The 20,938-nt window shown below is 58.8% G+C and overlaps 1 protein-coding gene across 1 annotated transcript; it reads right to left on the reverse strand.

Annotated features, from left to right (window-relative positions):
* Positions 1-7,749: 7,749 nt before the first annotated feature.
* IFITM10 (interferon induced transmembrane protein 10) lies at positions 7,750-19,434 on the reverse strand. Its single transcript, XM_075162764.1, has 3 exons — positions 19,331-19,434; positions 17,949-18,363; positions 7,750-8,634 (listed from the first exon to the last, which is right to left on the reverse strand). Exons 1-3 carry the CDS (start codon positions 19,354-19,356, stop codon positions 8,485-8,487), a joined length of 591 nt encoding a protein of 196 aa, XP_075018865.1. The 5' UTR covers positions 19,357-19,434; the 3' UTR covers positions 7,750-8,484.
* Between the last annotated feature and the right edge of the window lie 1,504 nt (positions 19,435-20,938).

Below are 20,938 nucleotides of genomic sequence, written 5' to 3' on the forward strand. Positions count from 1 at the left end.
TGCAAGGGAGGAGTGCGAGGAAGGAGATGGGAGAAGGATGCTGGGCTGGCGGTAGGCAAGGGATGGGGAGGTGGTGAGGAAGAGGCAGAGGACGGGGTGTCCCGAGGGACTGCCAGACACCTGCCTTGGACTGTTCATTCCAGCAAGAGGCCGAGCTGAGCTCCCTCTTGAGCCTTCATCTCCGGCAACCTCTCCCCAGCCACCCCACGGACGCCCTGGTGCATCCCTGGGTGATGGGGACACGGGAGATGTCCCCAATGGCAGCGAACAGGAGGAGATGCTCTGGCGGGTCCGGGGAGCGGGTGGGATGCCAGTTCTCACGGCCGGCGGGAGAGGCTCCAGCCCACGAGCCGTGCATCTCTCCCACGCCCACTGCTTCTGCGCGAGGCGCTGCAGCCAAGCGCCTGGTGGGGAGAAACCAAAACAAATGATTCACTGCTGTTAAACTGCTCCCGGGATCGCAGGGGCCAGGAGCAGGCGGCGAGGGAGGCTTGCAAAACCTCACCTGCCTCCCGAAGCCGGGTGCTAACCCCGCTTAGATCCCAATCCCGTTCAACCTGAAATTCTGGCATTCGGGTGTGGACCCGTGGCTACGCGGAAGAGGGCAGCCAGCCTGAGCTGCAAGCACACCCGGTTGGTTCTGGGTGGTTTGGGCGCGCTGACCGGGTGAACAGCATCCCTATTTTCCCCGGGGGAAATTAAGCGGGGAGAGCCGCGGCAATGCTGTTATGTCCAGGCAGGCAGAACAAAGCAGCCTCACGCTCTAAGCTCCCATCTACCAGATGTGGATCTATTGTCTCGGCCCCAGGGCTGGCATCCCCCCCGTCCCCATCACAACCATCATGAGCCGAGGAAAAATCATGCGGCGAGTTGCTTATTGCTAAAGGGAAGTGCTTTATTTCAGGTAAAGCGCTTAAAAAATAATTCGCCCCACATTGTTTTTTCCTCTTTCCCAGATTTCAGGCGCATCCAAAGATGGATTGCATCCCAGCTACGTGTTTCGAATGCGAGTTACGCTTGTACACGTAATAGTTCTTGCTAAAAAGTTTTCCAGGCCCCCTAATTGCCGTGGCAGGCCAAGTGCAGAAGAGCGCAGCGGAGCCTCCTGCATCCTACAGGGATTAAAACCGGAACCTGATCATGAAGGAAACTAAAACTAGGAAAAAGAAATTACTGCCAAGGCAACTTTCTTATCCACCTCTCCAAAAAGGAGAGACTTTTTGCCAACCTGCAATTACTTTAAATGGCCGAATAATTTTTTTTTTAACCTTGCCTGCTGTTCAGATGCAGCTCCTTGTGCCACCGGCCGAGCCAGCCTCCCGTCGCCCTCGAGCCGGCAGCGCTGGCTGTGGCGTGGGGCACTGTATTCCCACCGCGGGGGGGATTGGCACCTCGAACCTGTGCTGATGGCTGAAGGCAGAGTCGACCCTTGGGCTGACGTGGCTCCGCTTCTACCAAGCGTGGCTGTTTGCGCCGCACGCGTGCCTGTCACCCTCGCCGCGGCGCGCCGGCAAGGTGCCGGATGAAGGGGTGCGCCGGGCTCCGTACCACCCAGTTTCATAAAGAAATATATGGATTGCAGTGAACTGCACCTCCCACCATGGGAAGGGCATCACTCCCCTCTTTGGCTTCTGCCCACGTGCTCCCAGGGAGCCGGATCTCCAGCTCTCCCACCCCATTGCTGGGATGGAGCCCAGCAGATTCCCAGTGGATCCCAGCGTGCCGCCTTCCTCCTGCAAAGCCCAAAATGGTGTCACTCCGTTAGGGAAGAGAGCTGCCGTGCTTGAGCAGGCAAAAGGCACTCGCGGCATCACCAGGCAGGCTTGTATCTCGCACGGGGGGCTGCCCCGGCTCTGTCTCCATTTCCCCGATAGAAGTATCTGCCCGGGCACAGTGTGGCTCAGGGCTTGCAGGGCACGGAGCTGCGCGTGCACATCGCAAAAGCAGCTACCACGCAATTAATTGCAGAAGTAGCAGGCTGGAGGGCCGCGTGCTGTGCCATTCAGCTCAGCGCATGCTGCAGAAGCATTCATTCTGCGGCTCCGACTGTGCCGCGAGGCGCTCCTGCCAAAGGGAAAAAAAAAAAAAAAAAAAAAAAAATCATACGTTGAATAAATTCCCTCTGATTCCCTCCGCCCTGGACGTGTCTGAGAAAAGCTGGGCCGGAGCGTAGAGATGTGCCAAACCCAGGGCATGGTTGCTGAGTACCGGCACGATGGGTCAAAGTCAGGGGATGGGAGGGGCGGGGGAGCAGGACCTTTGCACCGGCACGAAGCGATCACGCCGGAGGAGCCGAGGCCGGTGGCAGCAGCTAAGCCGTGCAGAGGTTTGCGGTAACACCCCTCAGGTGCAGGAACATTGCCTGCTCCTTCGTCCCCCGTGCTGAACCGCCGTGCCATGTTGGCAGGCACAGGGGTTTGCCCTGGGCAGCGAGGGCAGGCGAGTGGCTTTGGTGTGCCTAGAAGCCATCCGGGGTCATATTCACACCTCTGCACATATATACATATATATATATGTGTGTATGTGAATTGGGGGTGGGAGAAACGTTACCCTGGGCCAGAAGGCAGCGTTGAGTTAGGCTCCGTCCAAGGGTCCGTCAGGTCTAGACCCTTTTTCTCTACCCCTGGGCTGGTTTTTGTTCGGCTGCTCACCAGTTGCTAGGGTTTTTTTTTTTGTTGTTGTTGTTTTGTGTTTTGCTTCAATCATTTTCACTGATGAGAGCATCTGCTGCCATCTGTGCCTCCCCCTCCTCCCCCCGGCAGGGCTGCGCACCGCCGCCGTCTGCCTGCAGAGCTCTTCGCTGGCCAACCTGCCGCACCTATCCTGCCCAGCCCCGCCAGCGTCCGGGGAGGGAGAGGAGGGAAAAGGCAGCTCCACCAGCGCCCTGCTCTTCCCCTGGATCTGTCGATACGCTTCTGCAATTGCGCCGGTCGCAAGACTCCCCGCGATGCCAAGGTCCCGCGCAAGCCCAGGACCTGGTGGCACTAAGCAAGACTGCGGTTCCTCCTCTGAGAAGCCAACAACCGATGAGACGGTGTTGGAGGGGAAAACATAGAGGTGAAGGGACTTGGTAAGGTCACCCAGGACATGGCTGAGGAGAGAGGCCAGAGCTGCTTCTTGGTGACACGGTGACTCTGCCTCCTGGCCCACGGAGCGCCTGGGAAGCAGGGTTGCGATGTTCCAGCTCAGTGTCGGGTTGTGCTGGTGGCTTACACGGGGCGCAGAAGAACTGAGGTTGCCATTTGCATCTCTCTCTGACTGTTAATTTGGGTATCCAGGCTGAGGGCTGCTCCAGCCCTGACTCACCACGCTTTGCCTGCAATGCCTGACAGCTCACCCCTGGCGTGGGAACCGGCGGATGCCGGTGCTGGGCTGCAAGGTCGTTACCTGAATTAGCTCCAGCTCGCCCTGTTTATTACTGTCAGCCCCTAGACGTAGGAGAGCTGCGGGGTCGCGTTTGCTGCTGGTAGCAAACCCAAACCAGTTCACCCCAGCTGGGCTTCGATGCGCTGCTGTCCGCAAACAGGCTCGGCGGCATTTGCGCAGGGGTGGCACGGGATGCTCGGGTCTTCGATTGCAATCGCTGCGGTGCGCCGGAGGGGCTGCCTGAAGATGCCCCAAAAAAAAAGGGAACCAAAAGCGTTAAGGCTATTCAGATGTCGCGATCCCAAGTGAGATGTTGATATACAGCCAACCAGATATCTTGGTGAAGAGAAAGGCGTGAGGACTAACCAAGTTATGGCCCCGATATAGGAACCAGAGGCGCAGAAGAGCAAGTGGTGCGAGGTGTAGGGGGCATGAATGGTCCTGAAGCTGGTCATGTAGGGTCATCTACGTGGCGGGCTGCTGATTTCACGTGAGAAGAACGATTAATAGACAACCTGGTCCGACAGCGACCGGTCCGGCAAGAGATGATGGAGTGTTTTGACCTGCGACCATTAAGGGGGGGCAGAGGCGCGGGTGAGCGCTGAGGCTTGCGTAAGCGCGGCGGGGTTTGCTCACACGCAGGCTCGACACCCGCCCCTGGCGCCGCTTGGCCCCCAGCCACCTCTCCCTGCCAGCGTGGAGGGTAAATGTGTAACGGTGCCCGGGCCCGCGCGTGATGCACGGGTCCCGCCTGGCACGAAGGGGCACGTCCCTGCGGGGGGCTGGGGCTGTCACCTCGCCCCCACCCGCTCCTGGCTGGTTTTAGGGTGCAGGAGCCACCCTCACCCCACAGCTTCTTGCACAAGCCAGCGCTTGCCCTGCGCGGGGGGCTCGCATCTCCCCAGCGGTGGGGCATGGGGGGAGTCCCGGCTGCTCGGGGCGAGCGGGGATGGACCCCTGCTCCCTGCAAGGGGCCCGAAGCCCCTTGGGCTGCCCAGAGGCCGCGGAGATGGGCGGCGCGGCAGCGAGCTGCCGGCTGCGGTGGAGCGGTGTACGGGGGCCCTCTGCCTGCCTCCCGCAACACGGCTCCTCGCAGGGCAGCTCCGGCTCGGCTCGGGCATCCGTGGCCTCCTCCTAGGTGCTGGGGCTGCCGTGGGGGTCCCCCCAAAGCCACTTCATCGCCGGGCTGAACGAGCCCCGGTCCCGCAGCATCTCCTCCCCGGTGCCCTTCACCAGCCTCGGTGGCCTTTCCCCGTACTCGCCCCAAACACCTTTCAAGTACCAGGGGCACAAAACCAGCAGCAGTATTTTAGGCATAATCTCACAATGTCAACTAAAAGGGAACAATCATTCCCCCCCCTTCCCCATTTCTCCCCTCGAGCTAAAGAAAAAGCGAAAAGAAATCCTCATCAAGCTGTCAAGCTCGGTTTCCTGAAGGAATACAATTAAATCTCTACATGGCAACGTGACCATCAGTTCTTCCCCCTCTGAAAAGATGCTTCTCAAGCAGCGTTCGGCTCTTCCTTTCTTCCACCCCCTCCTCTCGGTTTTCCTTCCCGCCGTTGAGTGCAACAGAGGCTGCGGCTTCGCAGCCAAAAAAAGGTGCGATTTGGAGAGCGTGGCGCGACGTTGTGAGTGGCAGAAGTGAAAAGGCAGAGAAACAACCCTCGAAAACCTGCCTTCTGCTGCATCGGGTGTCAGCCTTGGCAAAACCCGAACTTCCAGAATTTTCTTGCGAAATTTAAAAAAAAAAAAAAGCAATTAGAGGACCTGTCGGATTTGGCTGCTGCTTTTCTTTCCCTTGTTCCCTCAAAATAAAAAAAAGTTCTTTCGCTTAACAGCACAGTTGGTGCAATCTGGGATGGACCTGCCAGTATATGGGGACGCAGTTTTGCCGTCTCAATTTGGGGTTCCCCGACACCGGCAAGATGAAATGAATGCTAACCACCTTGATGCTGCTGCGCTTGGAAGATCTCTGCATGAATAAAGAACTTTTTTTTTTTTTTTCCTAAGCAAGCTTGGAAATCTATGTCCCCCCCTTCATTTTCCCCATTTTGGGGGGTGCCTTCCTACTGCCGTGAGTTTGGAGGGGCTCCATTAAAACGAATGGGGGGGCACAAAGAGAGAGGAGGGGAGCTCCCAGCCCAGGGCCGCCGGTGGAGCCCAGGCGAGGGCTGTGGTGGAGCTGAGCATCTCCCTGGGGTCGGTCATCCCATCCTCCAGCCACGGGGCTACTGCATCCTCCTCCGCTACCCTGTCCTTGTCCGAGGCAGGTCTGGGTGAACCTCCGACCTGCTGCAGCACAGCGATTTCAGCGTTCACGCCTCCTACAACGTGGGCAACAAATAAATATGGTGGTTACTAATAATAGCCCACCCTCTCCATCCCTGCTGGTTTATGCATGCAAAAATGCTGCAGAGTCAGTGCAATATTCCCCCTGGTTCATGAAACCAGCATCCGTTTTCCTGCAGATAAGAGAGTCCGTCAGGGGAAGGGGTGACGGTAACTCGTTTGTCACCGTTGTTAAATGTAGGAAAGGCTGGCTTTTGGGTCCCTTCCAATTTTGTGTCAGCTCTGCCTTTATCTGAGCAGCCCCGTGCCTCATGCCAGGCAGGGCTGCTCTCTCCCGCGTGGCACGGGAGGTGGGGATGGTGGCACCGTCCCCGCAAGGTTTCACAGAGTCGGGGGGGTCTCCGAGTGCCAATGCACTTGCAACACGGCTCCAAGGAGTCCCAGTTCATAGGGAGGAATGCATTTGTTATTGCAAGAGGTACCAGGCACGTTGGTCCCATAGTGACCTAAACCTGTGGCTTCGAGCCCCCGGGACTGCAAGCAGGGTCACCCTCCGTGAGTTATCCCCCGAGCCCATCCTGCCGGGCTTGTGTTTGGGCTGCAAAGCTTAAGACTTACGATGGACATCCGGATGGTGAAGGATATTGAGCCAAGACCTTGGGAACAGCCAACGTGAGCTTGGTGCAGGTACAGGGGGAGGGAAAAGTTGATGCAACCTCACCTCTGTGCTCCTCCTAACCCTCAGAGGATTTTGGGGTGACTAGTCCAGCTCTTGCCTAAACTAGCACGGTCCCAGCGGGCTTTAATTTGCTCCAATTATCAGGTGCCAGCTCAGGGTGGCTGCAACGCGAGTCATTTTGGCTGCGCCCTCTTTGGAGGCATTGTCATCGTGACAGGCCACCTCCTTCCTCTGCCAGGGACAAGGACTGGATACAGCCCCTAGATATGTTGGGATGGAAATGCCGGTGGCTATGACCCCTCAGATCTTGCTTCAGGGAAGGGAGCAAGAAGTAGCCATGAGAGGTTGGGAAGAGTCTTGACCTCTGGATGAGTGATCATAGAGCAGTTCATGGCCAAGATACTTCCCAGGGCACCATGTACTGCACTGCCGGCAGAAACTTCAGTGCAAAACAGACCCCTGATCTAGTCTGGTGTGGAAATGCCCTCCAGCGAGCGGGGAGCAGGTAGGACTGCAGGTCCTTCTGCTCGTAGCTTCCCCCAAAAATGAAGCCCAGGCTGGGGTTAAGGCGTGGAGACCTGGTCAGGAAGGAGGTGACATCTCATGAGGCTTTCAGAGAAGCATCCTCTGGTCTGTTCCCACGGCTCACTATGGCACAGCCCTCCCTGAGCACAGCCCAGACAGCACGTTGATTTAACCACGCACTCAGCAGAGGAGGAAGTGTCCCACGACGGCCTGTCTGCATTCCCCATCTCTTGCTGCAGCTTCACTTTCCGTGGTGGGTGCAAAGGTGGACGCTGTTGCCTCCTCCTGGCCCCATGGCTGGTCTGCAGCGACCGGTCTCCCTTGGCACGAGGTCATCTCACAGCTGGAAAAAGATGAGGCGGCTGCGGCATATGAGATGAGATGAAGGGTCAGAGGGGCTGAAAAGCTGTATTTTAGTCCTGGTCTTGCCATTCATTTGTGGTGTTCTCAAGTCAGGGTGTGTGGATTTGCAACCGCAGGCAGCCGCAGGCAGCTACCGGGAAGGGCTCCCAGTTCCTGCCTTGTTCAGTGGCAAACGCGTGGCATCTCCGAAACCTGGCTCTCGCTAATGACCCCGGGAAGGGCTGTGGTAGCAGCAGGTTCAGACTGCGGGGATTTAATTCTACCTTCAACGTTGGTCCTAGCAGGGGAGGGGGGACCTGCCCGCTTGGCTGCATTTGCTTGCTTGCGATTGATCGACCATCACGGGAGTCACTGAGGTCTCTGCTCTTCAATCTGGATCTGCGCCCTCTTTTACGGCTGCGTGCAGCCCCGACCTGCAGCAGCATCCCTCACTCCTGCGTTAAACCTCTCCCAAGCGGCTCTTGCCAGCCTGTGGGGACCAGGAGCCCACCCCCTCTAAGGAAGGAATTAACCCAGCAGCATTAGATATCAGAGGTATCTTTATTGACCGTTTACAGAAATACAGTAGCACTCGGTGTAGGGGGCTTAGGCGAGTTCTCCAGAAGGTGCCTTCTTCTCAGCGTTGCCGGGAGATCCTGAGGAGAAACCTGCCCTTTAACGCTTTGGGGTTTCTCTGGAGGCTTTGGGGCTTCTCTGGAGGCTTTGGGGCTCCCTAGCACGAACTTCCTAAGACCCTCAGCTCTCCAGGGCTTGGGAGGTGTTTGAACCAGTGGATGAAACTCGAGTGAGGAAAGGGAAAAGAAACCCCCGTACGTGGTGGGGCGGTCTGAACACGTCTGATATGTTGTGAGCCAGCCCTGCCGCGGTCACCATCCATCTCCCACTCGGCGGGACCCCGCGGCTCCCCAGAGCCCAGCTTTCCGCTGCCAGGCATGCGTCGCTCTCGGCTTTGCACGCTCTTGTCACACGGCTTGTTGGCCATAAAATAAATATTTCTTGGTTTATTTTTCTCCCTGTACGTGTGTAAGAGTGAGACCCTTTCCTACAGCAGTTCACAAACTGTTTGGGGGCAGGAAGGGTATGCTCAGCTAGGCTGATCAACTCATTTAATTTTTATTTATGTATTTAATTGGCTTTTTTTTTTTCGCAATCAAGGTGGAGTGTGGGTTTTTTTTTTTTGCGTCCTTGCTACAAGAAACAACTGCAGACACTTCTGGCGTAGAGGCATTTTGGCGGCGGCCGCTGCTGTTGGCCTCACTCTAGTAGTCAGTGAGGGGGTATCGCAGGAAGATGAAGATAAGGATGATACAGAAGGTGGCAAGGGCTGAGCTGGTGATGTTAAAAAGCCGAGCTGTCTTGGCATCTTCGACTGCTCCATTTAAGTCATTGAGGAGTTTCTTATCCCGGACCTGAGACCACAAAAAAAAAAAAAAGAAATTGGGAGATGTATAAAAAGACATAACTTATTTCAAGCGACACGCACACTGTTGGGTACCTGTGCGGTGGACGAGGGCTGGGCTGTGCCTCTTTGCATTTGAACACTTGGGGTGCCGTAAAACACCCCGAGCTGAGGTTTGCACCCCGGCTCTGCTATGGGTTGAGCTTGTGAAGCCAAGCACTGTAATGCCTGTGGGCTGGAGACCCCTGGGAGCGGAGAAGACCTGGAAGAGTGACCCGTTGCTGTTACCAACCAGGCAAACCAGGTCCCCGTGGCCCCTGGCGTGGGGCAGTGCCATTTTGAGCCCGAGGCTGCACAAGGGAACCGAGGTACCGTCGTGCACCCCACGCCCGTGGGCACTAAAGCATCCCTCCCACCGTGTCACAGCCCCCTGGTCCTGCAGCGCTGGGCTTCGGCTCGCCCGGCCCGCGAGCGAGAAGGCTGGCTGTGGTTTCGGGGTGCATCCCCGTGCCTCCCGCTGCGCTGAGGGGCTGAGCGGGCAAAACCTGGCACGGCATTCCTACTGCAGCTCCAGGGCTGCGCAGGAGCCTCCAGCATATTAAGCAGTCCCGGGTTAATGAGTTCCTTTTGCAGATCTCATGCGGCTGGTGTAGCGTCTCTGCCACCGGCAGTTTTCAATCCTGACAGCGCGGTCTGCTCTCTTCATTGTCCTGCGGGCTGGGACTTTCATGGGCTTGCCCTGGGACAGCTCTGCAGTGGGTAAGGACTGTGCGTGTCCGTGTCACTGCTTTGCCTCCACCTCCTCCATGGCACCAGGCAGCGGATGGCACAGCTAGGCAGCGATGGCACCAGCAGGCAGCGGATGGCACTGCAAGGCAGCGATGCCACTAGCAGGCAGCGATGGCATTAGCAGGCAGCAGATGGCATTAGCAGGCAGCAGATGGCACTGCAAGGCAGCAATGCTACTAGCAGGCAGGGATGGCACTACCAGGCAGCAGATAGCACTGCCAGGCAGCGATGGCATAGCCAGGCAGCGCATGGCACCAGTAGGCAAGGATGGCACTACCAGGCAGCAATGGCATTGTCAGGCAGCAGATGGCACTGCCAGGCAGCGATGGCACTGCCAGGCAGCGCATGGCACTAGTAGGCAAGGATGGCACTATCAGGCAGTGATGGCATTGTCAGGCAGCAGATGGCACAGTCAGGCAGCACATGGCACTGCCAGGCAGCAATGGCAGTGCAAGGCAGCGCATGGCACTAGTAAGCAAGGATGGCACTACCAGGCAGCGCATGGCACTGCAAGGCAGCGATGGCACAGCCAGGCAGCGCATGGCACTAGTAGGCAAGCATGGCACTACCAGGCAGCGATGGCACTGCAAGGCAGCGCATGGCACTAGTAGGCAAGGATGGCACTACCAGGCAGCGATGGCATCGTCAGGCAGCAGATGGCACAGCCAGGCAGCGCATGGCACTGCCTGCCAGCAGCAGCTCTGCAGTTTGAGCCCAGCAGATGAGCGGGCAGGCTCCAACCCTTCCTAGCAGGGCTGTGTCCCCGTCCCCAAACCGCCCCGTCAGCCGGCACTCAGCAGCCCGAGGCAGCTGGAGCCACAAAGATGTGGGATGAAAGGACCAGCAGGCTTTACCCCTCTTCCCTTTCCCATATCCAAGCGGAGCATCCAGGGGCCAGCCTGGTGTGGCAGCGCCTGCTTCGCTGCCCGCTTTGCGGCCGGAGGGTCGCAGGCCGTGGGGCTCCGTGTCCGTCGCAGCCTGCCCTGCCGTTGCTGCCGGAGCACAAGCACCATCCAGGCGCTGCCGGCTGGACGCTAGATGTCGGTGGCAGCCTGCGAGAACCAGCCCCAGAGTCCTGCCTAGAAATACGAAAGGGCTTTTATCGACCAGGAGCTTTCCGAAAAGACTCTGCGATGGATTCAGAGCACGTCTTAGTGACTTTTTCTCTCTCCCTCCTGCAGTGCTTATCCACAGGGCTGTCCTGAAAGCCTTTTGCGACTTGCCGGGTGTGGGGAAGGGTTGCTGAACCCCTCGTTCCCACTGAGCTATGCTGGTTCACGGGGCCTCCAAAACCACATCTCAAACCCTCAAGCAAATGTCACGTCCTCAGTCACAACAGTGAGGACCTCTCTGCACAAGCACCCCCTCCTCTTCCTTAATCCTGGACCGTGGGGAGGGAGGCTGCTGCTGGCATGAAGCCCGCAGGAGCCGGCGCCGGCAGGCCCATAGGCAAGAACGAGAGCTCCGTTTTCCTCCTCGTATTAAATCCTGCGGTGCCACGTCCTCGGTCTCTCTTGCGCCCCGCTCCCGGGAGCCTGCAGCTGGAGCCGTCCACCCACCACCCCGCTGCTGCACGCTCGGCAGCTTCAGGGCATCCTTCTGGGAGCGGGGACAGGGGAGAGTCACAAATAGCTCTGTGGCGTGCTTGGCTGGTGCTCCCAGCAGCGGAGACGACCTCTGGGAAGGCAGCAAGCCAGCAGCCTGGGAGCCCGCACACCTTTTTGTGTCAGCTCTGTGTCCGGGATGACTCACCTTTGAAATGATTCGGTAGGTTTAGCATCCTCCCAAAAACCCCTGGGCGCAGGAGCGCCAGGCAGCCAGCACCTCCTCACCCATCGGTGAGAAGCACGGAGGTCCCTGCAGCCAGAGCCCCAGGGGTGCTGGGTTCGGGCCAGAAATCCCGGCAGGCTCTTTGAAGCTCTCACACGCTTTCCTCTTCCCAGCAGCGGGGCTGCCGGAGGCAAACCCTGCACAGAGCAAATACCTCTTGCCCCTTCCTCCGCTGTAACCCTGCCGCGGCTGGGAGAGGTCGCTTTCTGCCGCGGGCAAGCCGGTGTTCGCCGCCGGTGTTTGCCAGGCAGACGGAGGTTTCTCCAGCTGACTGGCATGGCCGGCACACCGAGCTCTGCAACCCTCCCACCGCCGAGCCACTTGCTTTGCCTTTGTGGGGCCAGTGCCTCTTGGCCCCAGGAGCTCTCCCCGGCTCCTCGCCTCCTGCTCCTCCTTTCCCCCAGGTGCCCTGCTGCCCTAATTTCCGTGCCCAGCCCTCTCCCAGTGCTCCCAGCAGCCTCTCCCACCTGACACCAGCCTGCCACTCGTGACCGGTGCTTTAGCTCTTTCCCACAGCCCGCTTCAGCAGCGCCTGCCCTCGACTTTCCCGTGGCTCTCCCTCTGTCCCTGCTCCAGTCCCGCTGCTCCTCCGCATCTCTAGCGAGGGGCTCCCGGGGCTGCCCTCTCCCCAGTGCCACCATTTCCTCCCAGTTCCTTTTTTTATCCTTCCCATCTCTTCTCTTTCCTGCCGTTTGGGCCCAAACGATGATACGGACAGCTACCTTCGACTCCTGCCAAAGGGCACCCAGCTGCCTCCTCTCCCTGCCCCTCCAGCCGGTCCCACCCACCCACTCCTACCAACCCACGGCACACACAGCTCTGCCCGCACTCCCCGTCCCCGGCAGCTCCCTGCCTTTTCCCTGCCTTTTCCCTTCCCTAGCTCTCCTCCGGTGCTCTGGCCTTGGTCGCCTGGATCCCTCATCCTCGCCAAGTCCTTGGTCCCCTTCCTCTCCTCCCTTATTATCTGAAGCCTGTGGCTTCAGTGGTCACCTCATGCAAATCAGCCCTTATTGTCCATTATCATTTATATCGCAAGGGAGCCTCTGAGCTCCGGACAAGTGCCAGGGCCCCTGCGGCAGACAAGCGCAATAAAAAGGCGTTTCTCCTTCCAAACCACTCGCAGCCCCGGCTTCTCGCATCTCTCCGGGGTGGCCTCACCTCCTCCCGCCTGGCCTTGCCCCCCCAGATGCTCACGGACGTCTCCCTTCGATGTCCTGCTGCGGCACCCGAGCTGGGCTCTGGAGGAGGAGCTCTCCTGGAAGGCAGATAGACGTTTTGGCTCCTTCCCCGCTCTGTCCTTAAGGAGATGCCAGTGTCTTTCTCATAGCCCAGCCTCAGCTTTTCCTATTTTCATGCTCCTGTGGCCACCATCACCATAATGTGCTGGCAGCTGGTGCATCAGCTTCTGGGAGCCCTGGAAGCTGCTTCTTTCCACAACCGAGGATGTAATGTGAGGCACAGGTCCCCAAGGTCACAAGGCTGAACCCCCCCAAACCCAAGTGTGGTGTTTCCTTACTCACAGACTCTTTTCTCATCATCACTTTGACCCTTCTCACCTTGCCTAGAATTATTTGGGGATTTTTGGCACGGAGATGACTGGTGTGTAAGGATAATTATCCTGCATCTGCTGACTGCGGGGTTTCCCCAGGCACCCCGAAGCGCTGCGTGGTGGCCCTTTTGGAGATAGTACCCTGGACAAGGCAAAGCTCATCTCTGGTCCAGCTTGACAACTTATATGTTTCCTTTCCTCTTCCATGCCCGACCTTCCACGAAACACAGCCCACTTTTGTGGTTTAACATGCAGACACTCCTCCTCCCCTCTCCCACCAGCAAAAGGCAGTGGGGGCCCTTCCCTCCATTCCTGCTTGTCTGTCACCTCCCTGCTGCTCACCCTGTCCTCCACCACCTCCAGCTCACCCTGTCCTCCACCACCTCCAGCTCACCCTGTCCTCCACCACCTCCAGCTCACCCTGTCCTCCACCATCTCCAGCTCACCCTGTCCTCCACCATCTCCAGCTCACCCTGTCCTCCACCATCTCCAGCTCACCTTGCCCTCCACCACCTCCAGCTCACCTTGCCCTCCACCACCTCCAGCTCACCTTGCCCTCCACCACCTCCAGCTCACCCTGTCCTCCACCATCTCCAGCTCACCCTGTCCTCCAACACCTCCAGCTCACCCTGTCCTCCAACACCTCCAGCTCACCCTGTCCTCCAACACCTCCAGCGTGCTGGTGCCTGAGGACTCTTTCTCCCTCCCTCTGACCACTGTCTCCTGCCCTTCCTTGCCTTCAGCTTCCTCTCCAAGCACTCCCCTTGACTCCTACCATCCTCCTTCGTGGTCCCTTCCCCAGCAGCCATCTCCCCTCTCTCTGCTCTGGGGCTCGGCCCCTCTCATTTTTGGGAGCAGGGAACTTGCTGTGCAGGTACAAAGTGCTGCCTCAGTTTGCAGGAGGAGATGGTTTGCTGATAACGAGCCTAATGAGGCTGTATTTAAGGCAGCCCAGCCTTTAGCGTGCAGCCCACAGCTGGTTGTCTGTAAACCTGTTTCTGTGCAGAGCTCCGTGTCCCTACACATAAGGAGTTCTGGAGGGGATCCCTGGATTTATTTGCTCTATGAATTGGTCAAGAGCTCTCCAGCCCATGTACCTCCACCACGCCGGCACCGGCGTCACGGGGCTGTCGCCTCTGCATTTCACCCACCTCCATAAACCATCGCTCCTCCCAAAAAGCGGGCCGAGAGCCTGCCTAAGCGGGTGCCACAGCCTCTCTGCTTCTTGGGGTTAATAAATAGCTACAGATTTGTGCTCGTCTGCTTCCTCAAAATGGGGAAGGTCAACACACGGCGAGAGGGGAAGGTAAACAGTCGTGCCCGGAGCTGCGAGCTAAGGGGCAGGCAGAGAGCGGGCAGGAGAGCTCAGCTCTCCTGGGGTGCAAATTTCGGTGGCCTCGAGGGGCAGGAAAACTCTGTGAGCAACCCCGTGGGCTGCTGGTGGGGCTTAAAAAGCCAGCAGGGCTTCTTGCCATCTTCGACTCTATAGAACCACGACATGGCATCCGTAGCACGGCTCGTCTCAGATCCCAGCTCCTCTGATCTACCGCCTCATGGTGTAATGGGTAGTGAGAAGGACTTGCTCACCCCGGCGGTCTCCGGAGACGGACCTCCTAACGACCGAGGCGAGACCTCCTGCCACCAGGCGCTGATGCATCATTAATTACCACTTAGAGCTGGGAAAGAGGAGGGGAGGGAGCTGCTGAATATCGGGCCACGGCATTTGCTCCTGGTAAAAACCAATTGAATCCAAAGCGTTGCCGTCGGAGTGATCCTCGCATCTGTGCTGGGCTGGGGTTAAGGTTACTTTAGGGTTTCTCACTTCCCTGGTCCTGCTGTTTATCATTCCTTCCCCAGCACCAACGCATGCTTACATGCGAGCGCCTTGCTTGCGCTCTGGGACGCTGACCTTGAGAAGCCCGAGATGCTAGAAATAACCCCCGGAGGGATACGTGAGTTGGTGCGACTCCGTTGCAGCCCAGCAAGCTGTATGTGCCGAGGATCTGGCCCGCTATGGGTGTAAATAAAGAGGGGGCGTGCCGTCACACTGTTATTCAGAGCGCTTGGCGGGGGTGTCTGTCACACAGAGCACTTGGCTTGGGTGTCACAGACTTTGCCCTCACCTGACTTCATGTGTTTCTTTGAGTAAGAGCGTAAATTCTTTGGTGCCGGGGTGGGTTTGGGGCATTTTTTAGTAAATGGTGGTCACCATGAAATAGCATTTTTCTGCAGAAAGAAATCTAGAAGGCTGCAGCTGGCGTGCAAAAGGCCAGGCAGACACGGAGGTACTGTTTTCCCAGCTGCGGCTGAAACCAGTAAAAATGGGCATGGGGAAGGAGACAGCTTTACAGGAACATTCGAGTGTTCCTAAGCTACATCTGGCTTCCACCGTGGACATTGTGCTGCTGAAACCGGTGGAAATGTTAGGATGTGCTAGGGTCCATAATGAAACATCGCATGGGCTTGGGGCACAAGGAGCTACTACTTTATTAACGGTATGAATCTGGCAAAAGCAGATTATGTTTATGGCAGGGTATTGCAAATGCTATTTCTGATAATGAAAATGATGATTCCTGAGGCTGCTAGATGTTTCAGTTATTTAAAGGAAATGGAAAAACCACAACCTGGGAAACCATTTAATGCCATCAGTGCCCTGACGGCCCTTCAGTCAGGAAACCTCTGCTCCACTGGCCGAGGGCTCTGCCGTCAGAGGTCCCAGAATGGGCTCAGGGAGGGGAAGGTGCTGCTCCCCCCTCCCTCCCACAGCACCTTACTCGGTCTCTGCAGAGCACAGACATCTTAGAAAGGCTGGGACTTAAGTTATCTGCTGCTAAATTGTCCTTACATTTAACTGCAGCGGAACAAGAGAAGTCTGTTTAAAGGGACATCTGTCCCCAGGGCATTCCTTGCTTCTGCTTTCTCTGAACTTCTGGGAAACACCTTATTGACTGTAAAAGTGCTGAAAACAACAGGCTTCTGGAGAAACGACCCTAACATCCAGCCTGGCTGGGATGTTGTGAAGGTCTCTGCAGTAGCTGTGGTCTTCCCCAGGACAGACCTTCTGCTACTGCCCCAGCATCCCAGTTGCCTCCCACCACCCATCCCAACAGCAGCCCACGTGGTCATTTGCCATCCCTTCGGCTACTTGCTAGCTCTGTCCTGTGCCTCTGAGGCACATTTTATTTCTGTTTTCCCCCTGACACAGAGTCACAGCCACTGGGGACCTCCAAGACCGGTGGAGTTACTTCTACCCGCTCAGCTCTGCGTCTGTTCGGGTACCACCGTTACATCCGATCAGCTCCCGCCTCCGCAGTCCAAAAGCCAAGGCTGGTTTTTGACAGCCATCTTCTATTTTCATTTCCCTGATTCGGAGCTTATTTGCCCATTTGCCATCCCTCGCCACCACTTCTTTTTCTCACACTGGAGTTTATGTCCTCTAGACCTTTGCAGCCGGATGCTGAGCCCACGCCTCTGCCCTGGCACAAGGCTCCGGCCTCGGGTTACTTCTGGGCTTTGTCCTTCCTTCCACCTCGCGTCACGGGTAGTGAAGGGTCCAGCCTTTGAAAACCTTGTAGGTGGCAGACCCTACTCCGTCCTGTCCCCTGGGATGGGTCGGCCCGCTCCTCAGGCTGTCCTGCCCCCACTGCTGGCTGCAGCCGAGGGACCGCATCTACCCCGATACCCGCCGTGTCCCCGTGACGTGAAACCCTTTCTTAGCCTGCTGTGACCGGGTCTCTTGCATGGGAAAGATGCTGATCGTTAAAGGCAAATTCAGACGAGCGAAGAAAAAGGAGGAAGCCAGTTTCTTCCCTCGCTGGCTAAATGAGTGGGGGTGTTAAGGGACTCCCTCCCCCCCATTCGTGTCAGGCTGCCACTGCCTGGATTTGCCCTTGGGTCAGTCCTGCTTGCGGTGATGCTCAGCCCCGGCATGATTTAAGCTATTAAATGCCTCACCCAGACAGCAGTGAAGCCTTCTGCATGGGTGATGGATGGGTGCTCATCGCCCATCTCAGGGAAGGGGAAACTGAGGCAGGCACCACGGTGCCAGTGCTAGGTGAGCCCAGAGCACAGGTCCGCAGACTTGACCCCGAGCCTTTCTGCCGGAGACCCTGCCGGGCTCGGGAGCAGCCTCCTTGCAGCGCTGGGCACTCGCAGTCCAGCTCACGGGAGCTGGAGGGGGTTAATTGATCTGCTTCTGTGACGAAGCCTGCCTGTGCCCTGGCCTTCCTCTAAACGCTGCCTGCCAAAACAAATCAGCTAGCTCCTCTGCGGGGCCGCCCAGCTGCCCCCGGGCTCTCTGCACATCCATTCAGTTAGTTTGGAGGCCGGCAGGCAGGGAAGGGGAGGGCAGCCCGGGCCCCTCTCTCCCGGCAGCTGCCGAGAGATGTTTGCTGGGCGCCATCCCTGGCCGGGCTGCTCTCCCCTGCAGCTACTGGGAGTAACCCAGTCCCGTCCCCTTCGCCGGCTGTGCTCCACGCCATCACCCTCTCCATCAACACGGTTCTATTTCCCCCCAGCCCCGGTGCCGTGCAAAGCCCCCCTGTACCCTCTTCCCTCTCCTCAGCTACCCAGGGCTCGTTCCCACGATGCTGGCAGGTCTCCAGGGTTTGTCTTGGGATTTATAGGGCTTGGGGGATGGTGGAGCTGGCCACCAGCTCTGGTGTTTTAATTAGGGAGAGGGCAAGAAGGAAACAGGCAGGATTGCCCTGCACCTTGGCAGCCGCTCCCCCCCGCAACTTGCCAGGCGCCGGCTGACCCTGGCCGGCTGCTTCTTATTGCTTCTGCCCGACCATCCAACGCTGCCGGATCCTACCCTGACAAGATCTCTAACCGACAGGATCCCAAAGAAGGGACCGGGTGCCGGGGTGCCTGTGGACACAGCACGAGCCAAGCCAGCCCTGCGTTGCCTGCCCATCACCCTGCCGCCGCGGTACAGAGGAGCCTCCGAGGGTACCGGAGCAAGTCAAAGCGCCTCTTCCTCACCTGAAGCTACATCCCCGGCTCCAAAACATGCCTTGGCTCTCTCCATCCCCAGCCCCAGCGGGTGCAACCTCTCATTTGGGTGGCCAAGATGTGATTTACATCAGGCACGACCCCCAAACGCTCTCCCCTCCCTCCGGCAACCCCTTACCCTGCGCCTCGCGCTCACTACTCACTTTCAATGAATAGGCCAAGGCGATGAAGCCGAGGCAGCAGAAGTTGAGGTATACGAAGTTGAAGATGGACCAGAGATAGTAGTCATTCACCTCGGTGGTGTCGGGGTAGATTTCGATGACGGTGGTGGGGTTGGTCATCGTCTTCTTCTCCACCGAGTGCTTGCACGGGACCGCTGGCCGCAGGCTGTCCCCTTTGCAGCTCTTGCTCTCCATGAGATAAACGGCAGAAGAAGGAGACAGGACAGGCGAGGCTTGCCGGAGAGCCGGGGGCTTGGCGATGCAGGCGAAGCAATCCTGCGGGAGACCCTGGGGGGGCCTCGGGGTCCAGGCCACCCCCTCGAAGGGGCACGGCAGGCCCAGGGGGGGGTCCTGTGTCCTCTCCGTGGTGGCTGCCGCGGCGTCACCGCGCTCTGCCCTGGCAAAGTGAAAAACTCCCCCGTGAAAAATGGGGGTGAGGGGATGGAGAGGCGGGGTGGGGGGGAGAAGAAAAAGGGGGGGAAGGAGCGGGAAAGGGGAGACGTGGGGGGAAGGCAGGAGAGAGAGAGGGACCGGGAGACAGAGGAGAGAGTGGGGAGAGGAGCGAGGGAGTGGGCAGAGGAGAGAGGGAGGAGAGGAGGGCAGGCAGGAGGGGGAGGAGGGAGCACCGCTACGCCCGGGGACCACAAAGCCGCCGCCTCGGCGCGGAGCTGCCGCCGGCCCCGGCCCCGCGGCGGGGGCAGCGGAGCGGGCAGCAGCGGGCAGCAGCGGGCAGCATCCCTCCCCCTCTTCCTCCTCCTCCTCCCCCCCCCCCCCGCTGCCCGCCGTCCTGCGTGACTCGCGCCCGAGTCACGAGTGGAGAAATAAACAAAAAAAAAAAAAGAAAGAAACAAATAAAAGCAGAGAGAAACACTTGGGAGGAGCCGGGGGGGCTCCGGGGGAGTTGCCGGTTAGCCGCGCTGCATCCCCCCCGCAGCCCTCCCCGCCCGCCCGCCGGTCGGTCTGTCGGTCTCTCTGTCTGTCTGTCTGTCGGGGCCTTCTGCTTTCTGTCCCATGCCGGGATGGGAGCGGGTTGCCCGGCTGCGGGGCGGCGGGCGGAGCGGGTCTGCCGGTGCGGCAGAGCAGCTCGGCCCCTCGCCCTCCCTCCCTCCTGGGGGTTTTAGTTTTTTGGGGCTTTTTTTTTTTGGCTGAGTCCTCATCTCTGCGGGATTCCAGATGGGATTGCATCTCCCCGTTCCTTCCACCTACCAGCAGGTTCCCCCCCCCCCTTTTTGGGGGGAGAATATCGTGGCCGGAGAGGAGGAGGAGGAGGAGGGGGAAAGGGGAGGAAGAGAGAGGATGGGGAAGGGGATGTGGGAAGAGGTTCCCCCCCACCCCAGCTTTGCAAATAGAAGAGACTAGTCCACCTCTGGCTGCCTGTCCGTCCGTCCATCCGTCTCCTCCGAAGGCATCAGGAGGAGCGAGGGATGCTCACAAGGAGGGATGCGGGGAGTCGCAGCATATCCGGCTCAGCACTGCCTCCGGCTCGGCTTCCTCGGCGCTGGAGTGGCGGGAGGAGGGGAGGCCGGGGCGGGGGGGGGGCACCCATGGGCTAGGGGTGGGCAGGGGGGGAGTTAGGGGCTGGGAAGGTCAACCCGCAGCCCCCTTCCTCCCCCCCCCCCCCCCGAACATGCTCCACGCAGGAGAGCTCCTGCGTATCTCAGCGCTTCTCCTCCTGTCCTCCCCACCGGGACGTCACCTCCTGCTTGGAGCATCCTGGTAGGACCCCGCTGGAGAAGGGCATCTCCTGGACCCCGGCTGAGTGGCTTCCCTGGCCACCCGGAGGGGATGCTTGGCCCCACTCTGCCCGTCACCCACAGAGACCTTTGCAGTGGGGACTCGCTGCAGCCTGGGTTGCGGGTTTGCTCCCACGGGCCTGGGTGAGAACCTCAAGCAAGCGTGGCAGGGTCGTGTGGGGTCATGGAGACAACGTGGCGAGGGGAGGTGGTGGCGATGCAGAGCCATGGGGAAAAAAACGCCATGGGGGATGGAGGGAAAGGGGATAAACCCTGTGTGCAGGGCCATAAATCCTGCCGGCACTGAGCAAATCCCAGTGGGAGCACCCCGGCAGCAGGATGCAGGGCATGTGGCTGCTTTAGGGGAAGGAGGTGGGGATGTCACAAAGGATGGTCAAGCCCGGGAGGCTCTGCCCATGCCCGGGCTTGGCACAGGATCAGGGAAATGCTTGCTGCCTCCCGTTGCCAACTGCCCTGGGAGCTGCATGGAAACCCGATTCTGGGGTACACTGCGGTAGCGTCCCCCCCAGGGACGCGATGCTGGAGAGCAGCTGGTGCCGTGCAGGGACAGCCTGCAGGTCATTCGGGAGGACGCAGCCGTGGCACGGGGAGTGCGAGGACATGAGGACACGCCGTGTCACCCCACCGCGGCAGAGCCCGGCCCGGCGCAGGTGGCTTTGAGGCAGCAGCCACTTCAGCTGGGGCTCTGGGGAAGGAGAGCAGAGAAATCCAGAGTACTGGAAACAGGCAGGGTAAAACAAAAGTTCGCGTGAGCGGTACCTGCAGGGGGAGGGAAATCCTCTGGAAATGCCTTAAGCCTACCCGCAGAGTGCTGAGCTAAGAAATAAGGACGGTAATTCACTCGGCTGTTCGCAAGCAGATTTAGCTCCTGCGTAGGGGCACCCACCCCGTGTTCATCCCCACGGGTTGGTGGGATGCGAAGGGACTTCTCGCACAGCCACGGTGCTCCCAGGCTGGAGGGGGTGCAGTTTCCACGAGGCTGATTTAATCCCTCTGAAGGCACCTGTGCAGGCTAAAAAAGGACAAATTGCCCTGTGGTTCGGGATTTATTGCTGCTGGAGTGGTGCTGGGTCCTGCCAAAGTAAAGAGGGTTTTATTAGTGCCTGTGACGAGACCCAGGCCTCTCTCCAAGAAGCTGCTAAAGAGCAGAAGCAGCGCCGGGGTGAGAGTGATGTTCCCATGGGATTAAGACGTTTGCAGGAGAGGCAGAGCCGTGGC

This window comes from Calonectris borealis, chromosome 14 (assembly GCF_964195595.1).
Source record: "Calonectris borealis chromosome 14, bCalBor7.hap1.2, whole genome shotgun sequence".
In the NCBI taxonomy this organism is placed as follows: Eukaryota; Metazoa; Chordata; class Aves; order Procellariiformes; family Procellariidae; genus Calonectris; species Calonectris borealis.

Coding starts and splice junctions, on each gene's coding strand:
- IFITM10 (XM_075162764.1), bottom strand. CDS start 19,356: ATGGACGGACGGACAGGCAGCCAGAG. Junction 18,364..19,330: donor GGACGGACAGGCAGCCAGAG/GTGGACTAGTCT, acceptor TCACTTTGCCAG/GGCAGAGCGCGGTGACGCCG. Junction 8,635..17,948: donor CCTTGGCCTATTCATTGAAA/GTGAGTAGTGAG, acceptor TTGTGGTCTCAG/GTCCGGGATAAGAAACTCCT.